Genomic DNA, 20,037 nt, shown 5'->3' on the forward strand with positions numbered 1-20,037 from the left:
GGTTGGGAAGCATAGCTGTATATCCACCTAGGGCCCCTCCCTTTCTCACCACATCCAGGCCCATCACTGGCTATTTTGGGATGGGTGGGTGGGTTGACATGACCTTATATGGTCATATCACCCAATAAATGTTTTTTTTTAACACATATAAAAATTAACTCCCACGCATTCAAGAAACTCCAGGGCTCCATGAAACCCTGCCTGAGAAAGTCTGCTATAGACAGATGAAATTTCTTTTTTTTTTTAGGAACATAAGGGCAACCCTGCAGGATCAGACCAGTGATCCATATAGTCCAGCATCCTGTATCACACAGACCCATTATGCACGGGGGTTTTAGCGCACATTCGGGGTGGAATGGCGGCGACTAAAATCACGGATAACGCACGGAGCTGGCTGCAACCGGCTGCAGCTTCGTTGCATGCCGCCGAAAAAGCCGCGTCAGTGAAACGCGGAAGAAAGCGCAGCTTCCGGGTGAGCGGGGCGCAACCAGAAGCGGCGCCCGGATCGGCGCGTGCATAATCGGTTACTCTGGGTTTTGCCGCCGTCACGCCCCGCCCCGTGTATAACCGGTATGCGTCGCGTCTTCCCCCTCCGCGTTTTCCATGTGACCCGAAATCGCCGTTTCGGCGGCCGTGCATAATGGGCCACAGTGAGACAAGCCAGTTCCTCTGGAGGGTCAGCAAGAGGGCATAGAGGCTGAATCCTTCCCCTGATAAGAACATCTGAAGAGCTCTGCTGGATCAGACCAGGGGTCCATCTAGTTCATCTTCCTGCCTCACACACTGGCCAACCAGCTCCTCTGGAGGGCCAACAACAGGGCATCGTGACTGAAGCCTTCCTCTTATGTTGCCTCATGGTTCTGGGATTTAGAGATTCCATTTAGTCACCCTGGCTAATAGCAACTGATAGACTTACCCTATCTGAATTTGTCTAATCTCCTTTTAAAGCTCTCTTTATCTATGGCCATCACTTGTCCTTCCTTGATGGCTTTCTGTGCCCTTTGTTCTTTCAGATTTCCTGAAGAAATCTTACTTCTTCAACCAAGACATTAGAAGCCACTGCACATATTACATTTTAGATCTACATGTAATAATTGTATATATGTCCCTAAAAATACAAATTGAATTTGGCATCCACACATTTATAAATGTGAGGATTTGGATGACATGCTCTTTGGAGAGTATGACAGACTGCCGTTCCTATTGTGCATATTGTTGTTGTTAGGTGCGAAGTCGTGTCCGACCCATCGCAACCCCATGGACAATGATCCTCCAGGCCTTCCTGTCCTCTACCATTCCCCAGAGTCCATTTAAGTTTGCACCGACTGCTTCAGTGACTTCATCCAGCCACCTCATTCTCTGTCGCCCCCTTCTTCTTTTGCCCTCGATCGCTCCCAGCATTAGGCTCTTCTCCAGGGAGTACTTTCTCCAGGAAGTCAGTACCAAATAATGTACCAAAGGACCATGTGTTCTTTACACAGCTTGTTATTCAATATTGCTATATATTAATAAGTAAACTTGTTCATTCTGAAGTGATATGAGATTCTTGCATTTTATGTATGTGGGCTATTTTATTTATGTGAGTTTGCAAGTTGATGCTGAGAGACTCATTAAATTTAGACATGGATCCCCCTTTTTAAAAATTTGAGAACCACTGGTTAATTGTACAACATACATTCCTTTTGGTTTTCTTCTGCATGGACCACAAGATGGCAGCATTGGCAAACAGATGAGTTGTAACTTGCATTTTTCTGATATAATAGCATTTTAGCAAGGCAAGGAGAAACCAATGAACAGATAGACAAACCCAGAAGCCAGAGGGAAGATACACTGAAAGATTCAAGGAATGAAAGCGATGAACATAGCAAATCAAGATTATTTTTTTTCTGGATAATGCTTAGCTGTTTCATATTTTGAAAACCAAAAATCCTAATCTGGGAGAGTCTGGCACCATGGAGGACAGCTTCAGGATCAGAAAAGGTCTGTACCTTTTGTTCCTAATCTCTGTATCTTCAGTGGTGTGTAGTTCTGTTCGGTATTCCTTGCCTGAAGAGAAGAAAAGTGGGTCTCTGGTGGCGAATGTGCTGAAGGATTTGAAACTGGGGCCAGGGGAGCTCTCTGCCCGCAGAGCCCAGCTGGTTTCCAAAAGCAATAAGCAGCATTTCCAGCTAGACACCCATTCTGGGAACCTCTTTGTAAATGAAAAGATAGATCGGGAAGCTTTGTGTGGCCAGACTGATCCCTGCTTACTCCTTTCTAAAATCGCACTGGACAAACCTTTAGAGGTCATCAGTATAGAGATGAATATAGAAGATGTGAATGATAATTCTCCCAAGTTTTCTAAAGATGAGTTTAATCTAGAAATTCCTGAGCATGTTCCCTCAAATACTCGATTCCCCCTGGAATCTGCCCAAGATGCAGACTTAGGTGAAAACAGCATCCAGAACTATACTCTTAGTCCCAATGCGTATTTCAGGCTGGATGTACAAAGTGATGAGTTTGGGGTCAATTATGTGGACCTTGTTCTGGAGAAGTCACTGGACAGGGAGAAGGAGGCTCAGTTTTTGCTGACTCTCACAGCTATTGATGGAGGTGTGCCACAGAGAACGGGCACAGTTCAAATAAATATTAAAGTTCTGGACAGCAATGACAACTTTCCTCAGTTTACAGAAACTGAATATAAAGTGAAGCTAAAGGAAAACAGTCCTCGTGGTACTCTGGTCTTGAAAGTGGAAGCCAAAGATTTGGATTCTGGTTCAAATGCACAGATCTCTTATTTATTCCATCGGGTACCTGAGAAAATAAGCAGCTTGTTCCAGTTGCATCAAACAACTGGGGAAATCACTGTTTTGGGACCTATTGACTACGAAAAGGAAACTGGCTATTATATGAACATCAAAGCTAGAGATGGGGGAGGTCTTTCAGGCCACTGCAAAGTCCTGGTAGAAATTGAGGATGAGAATGACAATGCCCCAGAAGTCTCTCTCATATCTATCTCCAGCACTGTGCAAGAAGATTCTCCCCTGGAGACTGTGGTGGTGCTTTTCAGCGTCACAGACCAAGACTCTGGAGAGAACAGCAGAACTTCTTCTGCCATAGACACAAACCTTCCCTTCATGTTAAGGGCCACTGGGAGTAACAACTACCAGATTTTGATTCAAAGTCCTTTGGACAGAGAGAGAGTGCCTGAGTATAACATCACCATCACAGCTACCGATCGGGGCTCTCCCAGGCTCACTTCAAGAAGAACAATCAGGGTTGAGATCTCCGACATCAATGACAACCCTCCAGTGTTTGAGAAGGCCAAGTATGAAATGCAAGTGTGGGAAAACAATATTCCAGGCTTACTGATGGGCTCAGTCCATGCTGTCGACCTGGACGTGGAGCAGAATGCCCAGGTGACCTATTCTCTTGTGCCTGGAAATGCCAGTGGTGCTCCTGCAGCCTCTTACGTCTCCATCAACTCTGAGACGGGGAATCTGTACCTCCTGCGATCTCTGGACTATGAGCAGATCAGGGAATTCCAAGTGACAGTCAGGGCTTCGGATGGGGGTTCCCCTCCACTGACCTCGGAAGTTGGTGTTCGAGTTGTTATCCTGGATGAAAACGACAATGCACCCTTCTTCCTCTACCCGCTCCAGAACAGCACCTCCCCCTGCAATGACCTGGTGCCCAAGTCAGTGGAGGCCGGGTACCTGGTGGCCAAGGTGGTGGCTGTGGATGGGGATTCGGGCCAGAACTCTTGGCTGTCCTATGAACTGCTGAAGGCCACTGACCCCGGCCTCTTCAGCATCGGAGCCCAGAACGGGGAGGTGAAAACCAGGAGACCCCTGACGGAGCGAGACACCAGCAAGCAGAGGCTGGTTATCCTGGTGAGGGACAACGGCCACCCTCCCCAGACCAGCACTGCAACCCTGAATGTCCTTCCTGTGGATGGCTTTTCAGACCCTTACCTGAATATTGCGAGTGTCCGTCACGATGAAGCCAGGGAGGAAGACGGCTCCTTGACGATGTACCTGGTGATCTGCTTGGCTGCGGTGTCCTTTGTGTTCCTGATCTGCATCATTGTGTTTGTCGTCATCAAAGTGCACAAGAAGGAGTCTGGCTTTCTCTCTGCCCTTCCTCAGTTCCCACCTGCCTTACCTGAGATCCCGGAGACTGGTGTGGATTCTCAGAGTGGATCACTCTCCCGGGCTTACCGCTATGATGTCTGCCTGACGGGTGGATCACTTAGCAGCGAGTTCAGATTCCTTAGGCCGCTCATTCCTGTTTTCTCCATGGGGGACCCAAACATCTCTCAGAATCACAGGATTTCTTCTCTCTCTCAAGAGACACCTGAACAAGTGGAGGTAGGAAAAACAAGGGAACAGGTGTGTAGCTCTTTTTCTAAATTAACCCTTATTCCATTTCATCTGTGATATAATATAATGATTTCTGCTATTGCTGTTTATTTTCCACCCTTCCTTTTCCCATTGTCTATTTATCCTTCAACAGTTACTGTATAGCTGCAGTATTTGAAGTCAATATGTGAAATTCCGCCGCACTTCTCCATTTACTTTTCCCCTTTGTTTTCTTAGTTCCCTTCCCTGTTAGGCTTTCACTTTCAGAACAGGGATCTCCTGCCCCTGATATTGACGTAGCGTTTTTCTCTGAGATCACCACCACTCTTTATGGGGCTCATCCTTCTTCCTTCTAATATGTCCCTAGTATCTCTGTCCACCATCTTTATTTACATGAACCAAGAGAGGAGTAAAGCTGGTGTGACAGCTGCAGAAGTGACAAAGCAGCACACAGGGCGCCAATATTTTCAGCCTTGCCAGGACTGTGGAGTGGGAGATATTTTCAGCAGTGACAGGTGCAGGCAGGGAGACTTCGTGTCATAAAGGGAAGTCAGGAAGTCTTACACTGATCCAGTCTGTAGAGTTCTAAACACACTGAGGACAATTTATAACAGATGTGTCTCTTTTGATCCACAGATTTTTGTGTAAATATGACACGGCATTCACACACATGTATATTTGAGGGCGGTGACTAAATCTCTGCCTACCTGGAACAAGTCTACCAGATGGTGCTGCTCAGGCACAATGTTGGGAAAGAATAATAGAGCTTCACCGCAATTATGTGCACTAGAGGTGCTGCAAAGTTTGTAGGAAAAGTGCCTGACTGCTGACCATACCATTTTCAGCAGCCCTAATAAATTGTGAACCAAGCCTTGTATCTCCTCACCTTGCTGCCATTCAGTTCAGCAGCTCCTGGACCTCTTTGCAGCTATGCAGTAGGTGAAATTGATCTTCCCCAAGGTTGGGTCATACAATCCCCAAATTTGTGTTGGTGCAAAAAAAAAAAAAAGATAATATGAATGATACGGACTTGTAAATGAACATAAAACACTATGACTTAAAAAAATACATGCAGTGAAACTCTTCATTAAGGGATAACATTTGAGTCCAGTGGCACTTTTAAGACCAACAAAGTCTTATTCTAGAATAAACTTATTTAGAATATAAAATGTTGTTGGTCTTAAAGTTGCCCTTGGACTCAAATATTGTTCTGCTACTTCAGATCAACACAGCTATGTGCTTGCATGTTTCATTAAGGGATGTAACATTGCACCACAAAATTTCTTATAACATTCATCTGGCTTTTTTATTTTTCATAGTTTCAATAGCTCTGTTTGCCACTTTGATTGTAATTGCTTGATTTCTACTAGTTCTGTCATCATCAAATGAACATATGAACGCCTTTTTTAATGCACAGTGTCCTTTACGCTAGATTACCAGAGGAATATAAATAAATATAAAAATCTCTAAATACTTGAGAAGTCTCTTAATCAGTTATTGTTAATGTCTGTGGTTATCTGAGAAAAAAACAAGTTGGGTCATCCATTCCTTATCTTAGCAGTCTTACTAACTTTTCAAAATACTTTTGCTTAACAAAGCTTTACTAGCTTTCTGTATTTTGATCATTTCTCTTGGTTTTTATTTATTTTATTTATTTATTATTGAATTAATATACTGCCGCTCCCAGCAAGCTAGCTTGTGGTGGGTCAAAGAAACTTAGTTTATAAACTGTTGAAACTGAACGCCTGCATTTAGTGTCTCCTTTTGCCTCTTGCTCTAACAATTGTATTGAATTAAAGTTTAATTAATCTTTCTTTAACTTATGACAGTTCTTTTTTTCCCTGTATTATATTGTTGAAATGTAATGCCTCTCAAGAACACTCTATTTGAGTCCCAAATAGGTTTCTAATAGCAAAAATATTATTAAGGACATGAAACTCTAAGTTAATTTCTTACTTGTTTACATATTTTGTCTTGTTTTAATAATATGGTATTTAGCATCCTCTTTTTAACATCTCGTTCTGGAAATTGCCTCTCTAAATGTACTATTTTATCTTCTGAATCCTTTTGATGCAAACAAAAGTAGGAGAATTAGCAGCAGAAGAAAACAGAAAAACAGAACACAAACAGGAAGGGCCCTCTATATGTTTGCTTCTGAAGACGCATGAGTCAAGGCTTGACCTTTATTGTGACACCCTTCACATGCCACTTGCCATGTGCGGTATGCACTTATCTAGTGATGCCAGCATCCAGGTAGAACAGGGGGATCCTCCAGATTTACAGCTCTTCTCCAGACCACCTGAAGAAAATTGATGCTTTAGAGATTGTTTCCGCACTAGCACGAGGGCATGAAATGGTGAAATGAAGGCGTGCAATTAAAAGAAAAGGGCACAATTTAAAAAACCCAACCTTTTAGAAAAGGGGAAGGGAGACTGCTGCCTTCCCACAATGCAGAAAACATATGATGAATGACGCATGGAAAACAAGGGGAGAAAAGCCCACATGCAGAAATCAAAGCGTCAACTTTGTCAAAATCCTGTTGTTTCTGCCATTATTTAGTGATATTTATGTAGCCTGGTTCTGCAGGAGCTGGGGGCAGCTTGTCTCCTGTGTAGGAGTTAGGGGCAGCTTGTTTCCTTTGCTTTATGGTCCTGATGTTCCTTCCTGCATTTCCATCCCCCCCTCTCTTTTTTACCCCTAAGCAACCCATTTGCTCCTTTCCTTTCCCCCTCTTCTTTGGAGCCAAATTTCTCATTGGAGTGTTAAGAATGTTTGATGTTTTTTCTGGATTCCCATGGAAGGGGGGCAGGGGTTGGGATATATGTAGACTGGTATTCTCAACCTCAGTTTCGATAATGTCTTAATGAGAGTACTTTCTTGCTTAGTAAAGAAATCTTTTACTATCAGTCAAGAATTTGCTATTCTGTGTAATAGAAGATCCTCACAAACTCACAGCATGTAATCAAAATCCAAAGAAAGGTTAAAACCAAGTATGTCTCCTAATTCAGAAGTGGTCAGAGAATGAACACTGTGGCATTATACCCCTTTCCAGGCTCTATCCTGAAATTTTTAGGAGTTTCCTGAACTGGCAGCCCTACTCCCACCCTTCAATACCTCACTATTGGCCAAGAAGGACCTGCCAACTCTACACTCAAACAACAGTTTTTTGACTGTCATTCCCCACAATACTTTACAGAGCCGGTGGCCTATCTTTATATATAAAAATTGCTTGATAAGAGTATAAGGAATCAACCACTGAAGAAAAATTGTGAAAACGGAGTATATCTAGAAATCGTTTTGGTTGGTCCTTAAAAAATTATTGATATATAAAATTTATTACCAATTGCCTTGGAAAGGTTCTGTTTTTCTCTGTTTGTGTTTTGAACCTTTCTTCCTTTCTCGTATTGCAACTCTACACTCAACAGCTTTTATCAGTAGGTATGTAGGTGTGGATTATAACCAGTTAGGTCCAGGTGGTTCCTTTCACTCTAGTTTAAGCTCTTGGATCTCTTCAGGGTGCGGGGCATAGAGGGATTTTGGTCTATTGTGGCGGATGCACCTGCCAGTTATCCTTTTAGTTGCAATACTTAGCCATTTCACCAGTTATGATCTCAGTTCCAGTTGCTGGCCATTATAAAACACTGCAGGGTGTAAGACCAGAGTATTTAAAGTCCTAGAAGTAGCTCATCAGTTAAGATCAACATTAGATATCTGATGTCTTCAGAGGCAAAGCCTTTTCTGTATTGCCACCTCAATTTCCTTCCGAGAGCATTCTGTTCATTTTTTCCTCCTCCCCTCTTGTTAAACAAATAAAAAATTTATTCTCTTGGCACCCTGTTACTGTTAATAGTGGTTTTGTTATCAATACAGAGAACTTTTAGACATCTAGTTTTATTTTTAATGTTAGTGCAGTTGAATTGTTAATAGCTTTTTCATTTTTTTATTTGTATATTACCTCAGAAATAAAATTTACAAAGTGTAAAGGACATAAGTATTTTTAAATCGTGAACTTTAACATACATTTATATTTACATATTGCACAAGGAAATAAAACATGGTTTCTGCAAGCATGAGTTACTGATGGATGCTGGAATCTTCCTTCCCCAACACAAGCTTTAACTTGTCCAGTTATGAGGTTATATGTCATGAGGTTAAGGATGATGAGGTAACAAAATACACAAAACACACATATGAGGAAATGATGGAGAATTTGTCTTATTCCCTGCTTTTCTCAACCCTAAAGTGTCTCAATTGCATTTATTTCCCCTCTCTACAACAGACACCTTATGGACTAGACTAGGGACAAAGCGCGTTGCATTCAGGAATACAAAGGCGCTAGATTGGGGTGGGGGTTGGGGTGCGGGTGGGGGTGGAAGAACTCTGCAGATAGCCTCTCCTTTCCCCCAGGACCTGGAAAGTCTGCAAGCCCCTGGGACAGGAACTAACTGGCAGGGGCAGCTCTCATGCAGCAGGAATCTTTAGCCTCTGAGCCTTGGAGGGAAGTAGAAGGAGGAGGGGGTAGTTAGGGATGGGGGATGAAAGGTGATTGGCTGGCCATTGGACAGACAGGCAAGCTGGTTGGAGGAGGAGGCACTCAGGGGCAGGTCAGCAGCTCTGAGTGGGTGTTAAGCGCTGAGTGGCACTTAAGCCATGAGACCAGCTCCTCCTCCTAGGCCTTACAAGAAATATATTATGTGGAACAGATAGAGTTGAGAGAATTCCGAGGAACATGATGGGCCCAAGGTCACCCAGCTGGCCTCATGAGTCTCAATGGGGCTTACAGATGCATTCCTTTGCCTTCCCTACAACAGGCACCTTGTGAGGCAGGTAGGGTTGAAAGAGCTCTGAGCAAACTGACTGGCCCAAGGTCATCCAGCAGGCTTCATGTGGGAAAGTGGGGAATCATACCTGGTTCTCCTGATTTGAGTCTGCTAGTGTTAACAGCTAGACCACACTGACTCTCAAGATGAAGTTTCAGCTGTCCAACAAGTATTTTTGATTAGAATTCTAAATCCACAGTTGAATACAGAGATGAAATCCCAGTTTGATGTTTTTCTAACAAACCCTGTCTTGAATCAGTTGTCCATTCTCAGGCAAAGTACACTAACAACTTTTTCTGTGGGGAGGGGGACATTTTAAGGGAGGCCTATAGAAGCCAAGCCACTTAATTGTAAGTTAGAAGAATATGCATTATGGATGAACAAACAATGCAAAATCTCCTTGAATAGATGGTTCCTGTTCAGTACTAAAAGGCTATTTAGAGACATCATATCATTGTTCAAACACCAGGTGGTGCAATTGCACCACAGAAAACACACTTTTTAGGGAATATCATCAGCTCTTCTACAAAGCTGCTGTCTTCACATAGAAGAGATCTCAAATAGAAAACAGCCTTCATAGAAGGCAGACTGTCAGAAATTTCAGGAGACAAAAGCCTCTGCTCTCTTTAACCAAAAGCAAGTTCAGAAAAAAGGAAAAATTTGCCTTGGAATCAAACGACAGACAGCCACTTCCAGCAGCTTCATTACAAAGAATTATCCTATGAATTGAATGTGCCTGGCTGAGACAATGGACATGCATCTCAACAACAGGCCAGGTTGGTTCCTTTTCTTCTTTCTCTGCATGTGTGGGGCAATCTGTGAGTCCTTCCACTATTCAATACCCGAGGAAAAGAAAAGTGGGTCTGTGGTGGCAAATGTGCTGAAGGATTTGAAAGTAGATGCAAAGGAACTGTCTCCTCGCAGGGCCCGGCTAGTTTCTGAAGGTACCAAACAGTATTTCCAGCTGGACCCTCATTCTGGGAATGTGATATTAGGTGACAGGCTAGACAGAGAAACTCTGTGTGGCCACAAGGACCCTTGCGTCTTACTCTCTGAAATTGTGCTGGAAAACCCATTGCAGGTGCACAGAATTGAAGTTCAAGTAGAGGATGTGAATGACAATGCTCCCAAATTCTCTAAAAAGGAATATCTTTTTCAAATACCTGAGCACACTGCAACAAATACCCGATTCCCTGTAGAGAGTGCAGAAGATTCAGACAGAGGAGAAAATGCTGTCCAGAATTACACGCTTAGTCCAAATGAGCATTTTCAACTGGATGTTCAAAGTCACATTGATGGAATGAAATTTTCAGAATTAGTATTAAAGAAACAATTAGATCGGGAAGAGGAAGGACATCTTTCCCTGACTCTGTTGGCTGTTGATGGAGGGATCCCAAAGAGAACAGGCACAGCTCAAATTATCATTGAAGTCCTGGATTCAAATGATAATGCTCCTCATTTTGATAAAAATGTGTACAAAGTGAAACTCATGGAAAACAGCCCACTAGGCTCCTTTGTAACAAAAGTGGAAGCAGCTGACCAGGATTTGGGTTCCAATGCAGAGATCAATTACTCTTTCAGCCAGGTGCCAGATTATGTACAAAGAGTATTCAAGTTAAACCAATATACTGGGGAACTTAGGGTAGCAGAGAATATTGACTATGAAATGAATCAAAATTATGCAATAAACATCAAAGCCACGGATGGAGGGGGGCTCTCCGCTTATTGCAAAGTCATAGTAGAGGTTGAGGACAGAAATGACAATGCCCCAGAGGTGACCCTCACATCCCCCACCAGTCCATTACCGGAAGATTCTCCTCCAGATACAGTGGTAGCTGTCTTCCGAGTGACAGATCAAGACTCTGGAGATAATGGCAGAACTTCCTGCACTACTGAGCCAAATTTTCCCTTCCTGTTAATAGCCTCTGTGAATAATTATTATCACTTGGTGACCCAGCTACCCTTAGACAGAGAAAAGGTCTCAGAATATAACATCACCATCTTGGCAACAGACCGGGGCTCTCCTAGGCTCACTTCAGTGAAAATAATTACCATTCAGATCTCAGACATCAACGACAACTCTCCAGTATTTGAAAAATCGTTGTATGAGATGCAATTACATGAAAATAATATTCCAGGTGTGATGATTGGCTTGATCCAAGCCAAGGACCTGGACACAGAGCAGAATGCCAAGGTGACCTATTCTCTTTTGCCTGGGAAGGTCAGTGATCAACCAATGTCCTCTTACGTCTCCATCAACTCTGAAACTGGGAATCTGTATGCCATCCGATCACTGGACTATGAACAGATGAAAGATTTTCAAGTGACTGTGAGGGCTGTAGACAGTGGTTCTCCTCCACTGAGCTCTGAAGTTATGGTTCGAGTTGTTGTCATGGATGAAAATGATAATGCCCCATTCATCCTGTACCCCTTACAGAATGGCACCTCCCCGTCCAATGACCTGGTTCCCAGGGGAGCAGAGGCTGGCTACCTGGTCACCAAGGTGGTGGCCGTGGACAGAGATTCTGGTCAGAACTCCTGGCTTTCCTACGAGCTCCTGAAGGCCACAGAACCGGGTCTGTTCAATGTGGGAGTTCAGAATGGAGAGGTGAAAACCACAAGACCAATTAACAAACGAGACACCTTCAAACAGAAACTTATCATTGGAGTCAGAGACAATGGTCACCTTCCCCAGTCTACCTCTGCAGCGCTAAACATTCTTCTCGTGGATGGCTTTTCTGATCCTTATATGAAAATGGTGGAGATCCCAAAGGAGGAAGTGGTGGGGGAGGAAGATCGTACCCTGACCATGTATCTGGTCATATGCTTGGCGGTCATCTCCTCCATTTTTCTGGTCTCCATGTTGGCATTTGTTGCCATCAAGATTCATAAAAGGAGGAAGTTCATTGAGAACGCTGCCCTGAATCTCCCAGTGGGACCAAATTTCCCAGAGAACTGCGGAGATGCTAATGGTGGATCCCTTTCCCGGGCTTACAACTATGAGGTGTGCTTAGCTGGTGGATCTCTGAGCAGTGAGTTCCGGTTTCTCAGGCCTCTCTTTCCTGTGATTTCTCTGGAGCCTGCTCAGTCCCAGGGAGTTCAAAGGATTTCATCTGGTTCCCAAGATCTTTCCATTCACGAAACAGACCAGGTCAGGAGTCAGGTGAGAATATCACTCGCATTCCATTGAATGGCTAAATATTTTCGAATAGAAATTTATAATATTTGAATTTGTAACTAAAATCTCTTAGCCACTATCTAGTTGGTTTTTACATAGGAGTTAAGCACAGTTGTTCTGTATTGAAAACATTTTCAATGGGAGGATAAAAAACTTTTTCTAGGACAAAATAAGTATACTATTGTCATATTTCATATAGTGTGGTTTTTAAAAAATAATAGGTAACTGAGCGTAAATTTAAGCTTATCCTCCTAATAGTATATGTTACTCAGCTATGTTTCTCATCAAAATAAAAACTGGTAGAATTGCAGTATATATTTGTTAGAACACAGAATCTTGCTGTGAAGCTACCATCATGAGAAGTAGACTGAATTAAAATGAATGGAGGTTTGGTTGAAGAATGGAACCCATTTATTCCTATAGAACCAAATTATTTCCCTTTCAGCAAAGAGCTATGACAATTGCCTCTACACTCACTTCTCTACTCTGAGGTAAATTTTCCTTCCCAAAAGAAATGTTGTTCTCTTACAGAGTTGCCTCAGTAGAGTAGTTTTCTTTGTTATAAAAATAGCCGCAAGGGAGTGGTGGGATATAAATCTAATAATAATAATAATAATAATAATAATAATAATAATAATAATAATAATAATAATAATAATAATAATAATAATAATAATAATAAATTAAGCTCATTGTCCCAACCTGTTAGGTTGCAGATCTGCCTTTTCTTAATTCACCCTTTGTCAGAATGGCACTGAGGCATTTTTACCAACAAAAATATTTAAGATTTTATTTGCAAAAAGGTAAAGGGGAATTGGAATTGACGACTCAATTTTCTTTACAGAAATCAGTTCACAGTTTCTAGTTCTTAATTAAACGGTTTTTTCAGATTTTTGAGGTTGTTTTCCTTCTGCCATGCTACAGATTATAATTGTACTAGGGACCAGTCCCGTTGCATTCAGGAATCCAACAGGTGTTAGATTGGGGTGAGGTGGAGAACTCCGCAGACAGCCTCTCCCTTCCCCCAGGATCTGGAAAGACTGCAGGCAGTTGTTAGGGAACTCACTGGTAGGGGCAGCTCTCACACAGCAGGGATCTGGAGCCTCCGAACCTCTGAAGGAAGTGGAAGGAGGAGGGGTGATCAGGGGTGGAGGACGGACAGGCAAGCCGATTGGAGGAGGAGGTACTCAGCCTCCCTGAGTGGGTGTTAAACACTGAGTGGCACTTAAGCCATGTGGCATGCTCCTCCTCCAAGCCCTTACCTGAAATATATTATATGGAACAGATGGTGGATGGGTTTTATATTATTGTATTGTGGGGTTTCATATGTAACCCACCGTGAGCCAGTTCACTGAGAGTAGTGGGATATACATTTAAAAAAAAATAACTAGGCAGGATTCCTCATCCTTAGAAGGAATCACCTTCCACTTTGGAAGTAAACACTTGATTGCTCTAATTCTCTCTGCCAATAACTGCTCTGGTTGTCCAGACTCTATGTGGATTAGCTCTCAATAGAAAACACTGAGTTCTTCCTTAGAGGAGTTTTTCAGCTAAGTTCAGTCAGAATCAGATTCTCTCCTATCAGTCTCAGACTGAATTCTCTTCCCTGTAGCCAGTAAATCAACTTCCACCCAGCTGTCCAGTCACAGGACTCAGAACCTGTTGCTATGACTTCCTCTGCCTAGTGAGGATTTTTAACCCCTCACTAACTGTTGCTGTTGTTTCAGCACTTAGAGCTGTTGAGAATTTTGGGGATATTCCCAATAAACCTGGTGGATCTGAAGGCTCTGGAAAAATGTCAGCCAACAAGAAAAAAATATATCCCTCCCCAATGCTGAAAGGTTCCACTTTTGTTGTGCACTTAGGTGCCATTGATGATATCTTCAAAAAAGACATACTGTTTCCTTTGTTTGGCATAATATGCATATCAATTTCTTATTAGGTGCCTGAAGACAGGAAAAGTGGGATTCTGGCGAATGTGCTGAAGATTGATAATTGGTACTAGAATTGTGTTTTCAGTGCCCAACTTCCTTCAACAAGCTTGAAGAAGCATTTCTAGCTTGATAACTGCTGTAGAAATGCTTTTGTAATGAAGAACCTTAGAATCGTAAAATCATAGAGTTGGAAGGGGCCATTCAGGCCATCTAGTCCAACCCCCTGCTCAACGCAGGATCAGCCCTAAGCATCCTAAAGCATCCAAGAAAAGTGTGTATCCAACCTTTGCTTGAAGACTGCCAGTGAGGGGGAGTTCACCACCTCCTTAGGCAGCCTATTCCACTGCTGATCTACTCTGACTGTGAACATTTTTTTCCTGATATTTAGCCTATATCGTTGTACTTGTAGTTTAAACCCATTACTGCATGTCCTCTCCTCTGCAGCCAACAGAAACAGCATCCTGCCCTCCTCCAAGTGACAACCTTTGAAATACTGAAAGAGGGCTATCATGTCCCCTCTCAACCTCCTTTTCTCCAGGCTGAACATTCCCAAGTCCCTCAACCTATCTTCATAGGGCTTGGTCCCTTGGCCCCAGATCATCTTCGTCACTCTCCTCTGTACCCTTTCAATTTTATCGACGTCCTTTGCTTATTAGTCTCAGATTACCTTGCATTATCTGCATACGAAGTGAAATTAAGGGGAAACAGCCTTCAGGCATTCTGATCTCTGAAAATAGAAGCTGGAGATTGGGATTTAGGTATAAATGTGACCATCAGCTATTAATTTGAGTATGTAGAGAAAATTAAAAGGATAATAAAAATGCAATATCCAATGAGTTTTGGATGGCTATCAAGCCCTTCACAGTTATAACTGAGTAACATCCGCAGAGTTCTCTGGAGTACCTTCAGGTCTCTTCCTGGTGTGCTTCTTCTAGTGGAGGAGACTGTGTTCTGTTAGCTCACTTCCTCAATATTTTCCTTTAATTGGGAGCAGAGGTCTGACATCACTGTGTGCGCACACAAACATGTACTGTTGGCTACTTTAATTTTTTAAATTTTTTAATTTTCTGACATGAGGCATGACAAAGAGTAGCCATGTTAGTCTGCCTGCAGCAGTAGAAAAGAGCAAAAATACAATAGCACTTTAAAGACTAACAAAATTTGTGGCAGGACAGGAGCTTTTCTGATTGCCAACAGCTTGCATGCTGTTATGTCTCATTGAGTAGGTCCTAATAAAGGATATTACATGGATTATTATTATTATTATTATTATTATTGAATTTATTTCCCTCCACTCCCTTGCGGCTCGTGGCGGGTTACAACAGTATAAAACCCCCATAAAATACATTAAAACCAATTAACATGTCAATAGTTAATGACTACCTGGCAAGAGCGGCTAATCAACTACCCATTCCCCCCCCTAGCAAGTGGAGAGGGGATACTGATGGTACTCGTGTCTAATCCCAATCCTCAGGTCCTGGGGGGGCGTAGATGTTAAGCCTGGTCTCAACCGTAAACCTGGCGGAAGAGCTCCGTCTTGCAGGCCCTGCGGAACGATGGAAGGGCCCGCAGGGCCCGCAGCTCTCCCGGGAGTTCATTCCACCAGGCAGGGGCCGGGACCGAGAAGGCCCTGGCCCTGGTTGAGGCCAGGCGTGCTTCCCTAGGGCCGGGGACGACCAATAGATTTTCTCCCGCAGAACGTAAAGCTCTACGGGGGGCATAGGGCGATAAGCGGTCCCTCAGGTATGTGGGTCCCAACTCGCGTAAAGCCTTGAAGGTTAAAACCAAAACCTTGAACCGGATCCGGGCAGCAATTGGCAACCAGTGCAGCTGCCTCAGCACTGGCTGGATATGGGCCCTCCAAGGTGTGCCAGTGAGGACCCTGGCAGCTGCGTTCTATCATGTACTTTCCTGTTTTCCACTCATGGCAGTACCAGAACCATAACACATGTATGGTGACTGGTGGATATTTTGGGGGGTTATTGTGGAGTCCCATGCAATCACTATGCTCTCTGTGTCTCAGTAAGTGATTTTTGTTTCACATTTGTTTCCTCCATAGAGTGGGATACTGACAAACTGTATACTATGTACAGTTGGCAATGCACTAGCACTGGTGTATAATGTTTGGGCAGTAAGTAAGTAAAGAGACTGAAGGAATCACCATGGGCAATTTGATTTTGTTCATATAAACATGTGTTCATATAAACATGAAAGTAACAAATGGAAGTGGAACTTTCAAGATCCTGGTTGAAACTAATGAATGAGAAATTGCAATAATACACACTGTTAACCTTTTGACTTGCAGGTGGGCATTTTGCTCAGGAAGGAGACACACACACCATTTAACATTGGCAAAACAGGCCACAGCTTTTATTAACCTCAACAAATTTTCCAACATTGTGTTGGCCAGGAAGGGGAGAGGGAGCCTGACCCTGCCCCTCGGGCCTATTTATAAACCCAAACAACCCACAGCTGCCTGAAGACCCCGACCAGAATCCCCTTGGATCTCCGGGGCTCCTTGCTGTGGGGTTTCTGACCCATAGAGTGGATGCCAGTGATGCCTCGGGAGGCATAGACCTCCCTTGGCCCATCACAGGTTATCCACCCTCTGGATCCCGTCGAGCTTCCCAGCCGGGTAAGCTCAACACCCATTTACCCCTCAATCCTGAGGCGGCATCACCTTCGGGGAGTCCCTTCTTGCTTCTAGACTCCCTGACCATCTTCAGGCTCCATTCCCTTGCAATCCCTGCCCAGCTGTGACAGAAGAAAACAACATAAACCGCCAATCTGGCATAACCAAACACAGGGAGGGAGGGTGGGTTGTTGCTCGTTCTGCTGCCGGTGGGGGAAAAGGCTGGGCTCAGAGCATGTGGTGCCTTTTAAGGCGCTGCGAGCCCATGTCTCCCACGTGATGCGGCTCCCTGAGCCGCACACACTGCCCCGATGCTCCTGGGAGCATCCTCCTTCCCCTCCCGCCACGCCGCCGCGTCAATGGCGGCTTACGGTGAGTCTCCAGCCGCATTTTACCGGTAGATTTCTGCCCTTTTGCTGTCACAGTAATCTAAATTCGGATCACTCTGACTTTCAGTCTGGATTTGAGTGAAGTAGGGTTCAATCAGATAGTCTATTGGCCTGTTTATTGAAAGACTTTTTTTAGTGGCTTTTGAGACATTTGATTTCAACTTCTATCATCCTTCTGACACTATATCTGCAGATACTATATTGCATGATTCAGATCCTTTTTTGAGGGAATATTTTAATTATTGAATATTCTTGAATTTAGAAATCTATTTTAAAGAAGGGTTTACATTATCTTTCATTTAAGGTTTCACTAAATCTGAGAGCTATACTGTGAAATATATGATACCCTTAGATTTTTACCTAGATCCAATTTCCCAAATCCAGTTTATCTATTAATTCTTAATACCTTCACAGTTTATCCATATCGATAGTAAGCCTTCAAATTATATTATTTTATTATTTCAATGAAAAATGAACCCCAAGTGTCTCTTATTATGAAAACTATACCACCTTTTAAAAAAGATTGTAGTAATCTTCTCCAGAATACAATACCTTGTAAATTTGGTCCAGATCAGGTCTGTATTACTAAACCTTCTATACATATATCAAACACGCTTTGTCCTGATATTAGAGGCCCAAGTCTGCCTTTTCAGTAAGTGCACTATATCTAATTTCTAAATCACTGACCAAATTCAAATTTTAGTAAAGCTTCTCTTAATAAGTTCTATTCAATCCTATCAAATGCTTTCTCAGTGTCTGTAAAATAGAATTTCTGAGTATGAATGGAGTAACTCTCTGGATGGACTTAAAATTTGGCTCAGCAGATCAAGCTGAAGCTTATACCAAATGTATCAATTACATATGTCAAGGCTTATTTAGACATTATGGTTATGCATGTGAAGAAAGAGAGAGAGTAGGACTGTATCCACACCAGGAATTTCCCCCAACTCATCACTCATCTGGTGGTTGGACAGATTCCCAGTTCTACTTGATGTCAGTGCTGGGCTGGGGCCATCCCAGGCCTGGCCTGACTCAAGCCCTCAGTTGTCCCAGGGCAAGGGAACACAAATATATATGCATTCCTTTTTTTACCCCAGGCTTCAACAGGGTCTATGTCTGATCTGGGTCACCTGGAAGGGAAGAATCAGGTTGTCCAGGAAGGGACAAAAATGCCCTAGCCAGGTCTGCCACACTGTGCAGAGCCAAAGCAATACCAAGTTAGTAAACAGGGGGAAAAGGCTTTTGCCATCCCATAGCACAGTGGAACCTCACTACCCTGGCTCGTATGTGGGGGCACAAATCCAGGGTGGACAAGATGCAATCAGCACAATGCTCCTCCATGACCCATTATGCACGGGGGTTTTAGCGCACATTCGGGGTGGAATGGCGGCGACTAAAATCACCGATAACGCACGGAGCCGGCTGCAACCGGCCGCAGCTTTGGTGCATGCCGCCAAAAAAGCCGCATCAGTGAAACGCGGAAGAAAGAGCAGCTTCCGGGTGACCGGGGCGCAACCATAAGCGGCGCCCGGATCGCCGCGTGCATAATTGGTTACTCTGGGTTTTGCCACCATCGCGCCCCGCCCCGTGCATAACCGGTGTGCGTCGTGTCTTCCCCCTCCGCATTTTCCATGTGACCCGAAATCGCTGTTTCGGCGGCCGTGCATAATGGGCCCATGTGAGCACAGGAAGAGGCAGGACAGCCATTGTGTGATGAAGGTCTGGGAGCATCTAAGCCATGTGTTGATACATTTTCTTTAGTTCTAGGTGTCATTCCAAATATTTAGGAATGAGACTCATATTTCAGCCTTTAGGGTTTTGTATTTTAGAGAATATATGTATTATTGCTACCACAAAACTTAATTCTAGTCTCCATATAGTTTCTTATAATAGTATTTATATATTTTATTAATATTATTTATTATTAAAGTTATGATTAAAGTGTAGTGTCTACATAAATATAGAGGTAATCCTGTCTGTGTTCACCGTAATAAAAACGGAACCTTTAACCCCAGCCAAAGTGGCAAAGACTTCATAAACGTGATTCATAAACATAAGTGGGTAGGCATTGGTGTGGCTTCTGCCACACTTGCTTGCCACCCGAACTAGCTGGAATAAGACTCTATTACATATGAGAATAATTTTTGAAGACTTTTCACTTGAACTATGGTGTTTAGATTATTATTAATACTGGTCCTGTATAAAATAGAACAATTTCTTTGTAATATTGTTAGTTGATCTGCCACTGAAGAAAATACATTTGAAAATGTTTAATAACCGGTCTGCATTCTTGCACCCTTTATTTTTGGAATAAAAGAGGACTTCGCTTATTGGCTTTACTGGTGTAGCCGGTTGATCAGTTTCTGCTTTTAAAATGGCAAGAGGTCATCCCTTGTTCATATGATTTCTTTGAAATTTGGACTTGCCAACCTCCTAACCGAAAGGAAGTTCCATATGCAATTTGAATTGCAGGATATTTATTTATTTTATTTATTTATCATTAAGTTTATATACCGCCGCTCATGGATGTCTCGCAGCAGTTTAAAAGAATTGATAAAATGCAATACAATTTCCAACCATACCCTTAAAAACAATATAACATCACACTAACAAGATGGCGAACCATAAAACATCAACGTTCCCCCCTCCATTCAGCATGTAGGTTTGGAAACCGGAAGTGAGAATCCTAACTGATCTTTGTTGTTCACAGATGGAAATCTCAGATGGTAACGCCAGGATAATCA

General features: G+C 43.1%; 1 protein-coding gene across 11 annotated transcripts in view; it reads left to right on the forward strand.

Moving 5' to 3' along the window:
* Positions 1 to 20,037, forward strand: part of LOC143824016 (protocadherin beta-16-like) — a 234,763-nt gene that overhangs the window by 87,361 nt on the left and 127,365 nt on the right. Inside the window, exon 1 of one of the 11 annotated variants that reach the window (XM_077310798.1) lies at positions 8,779 to 12,323. The exons of the other annotated variants lie outside the window; for them this stretch is intronic. Coding sequence (XP_077166913.1) covers positions 9,891 to 12,323 — 2,433 coding nt within the window. The 5' untranslated portion in view covers positions 8,779 to 9,890. Of the gene's footprint in view, positions 1 to 8,778; positions 12,324 to 20,037 lie in introns of those variants that run through there. 11 annotated transcript variants of the gene reach the window in all.

The sequence above is a fragment of the Paroedura picta genome, chromosome 14 (genome assembly GCF_049243985.1).
Source record: "Paroedura picta isolate Pp20150507F chromosome 14, Ppicta_v3.0, whole genome shotgun sequence".
NCBI lineage: Eukaryota > Metazoa > Chordata > Lepidosauria > Squamata > Gekkonidae > Paroedura > Paroedura picta.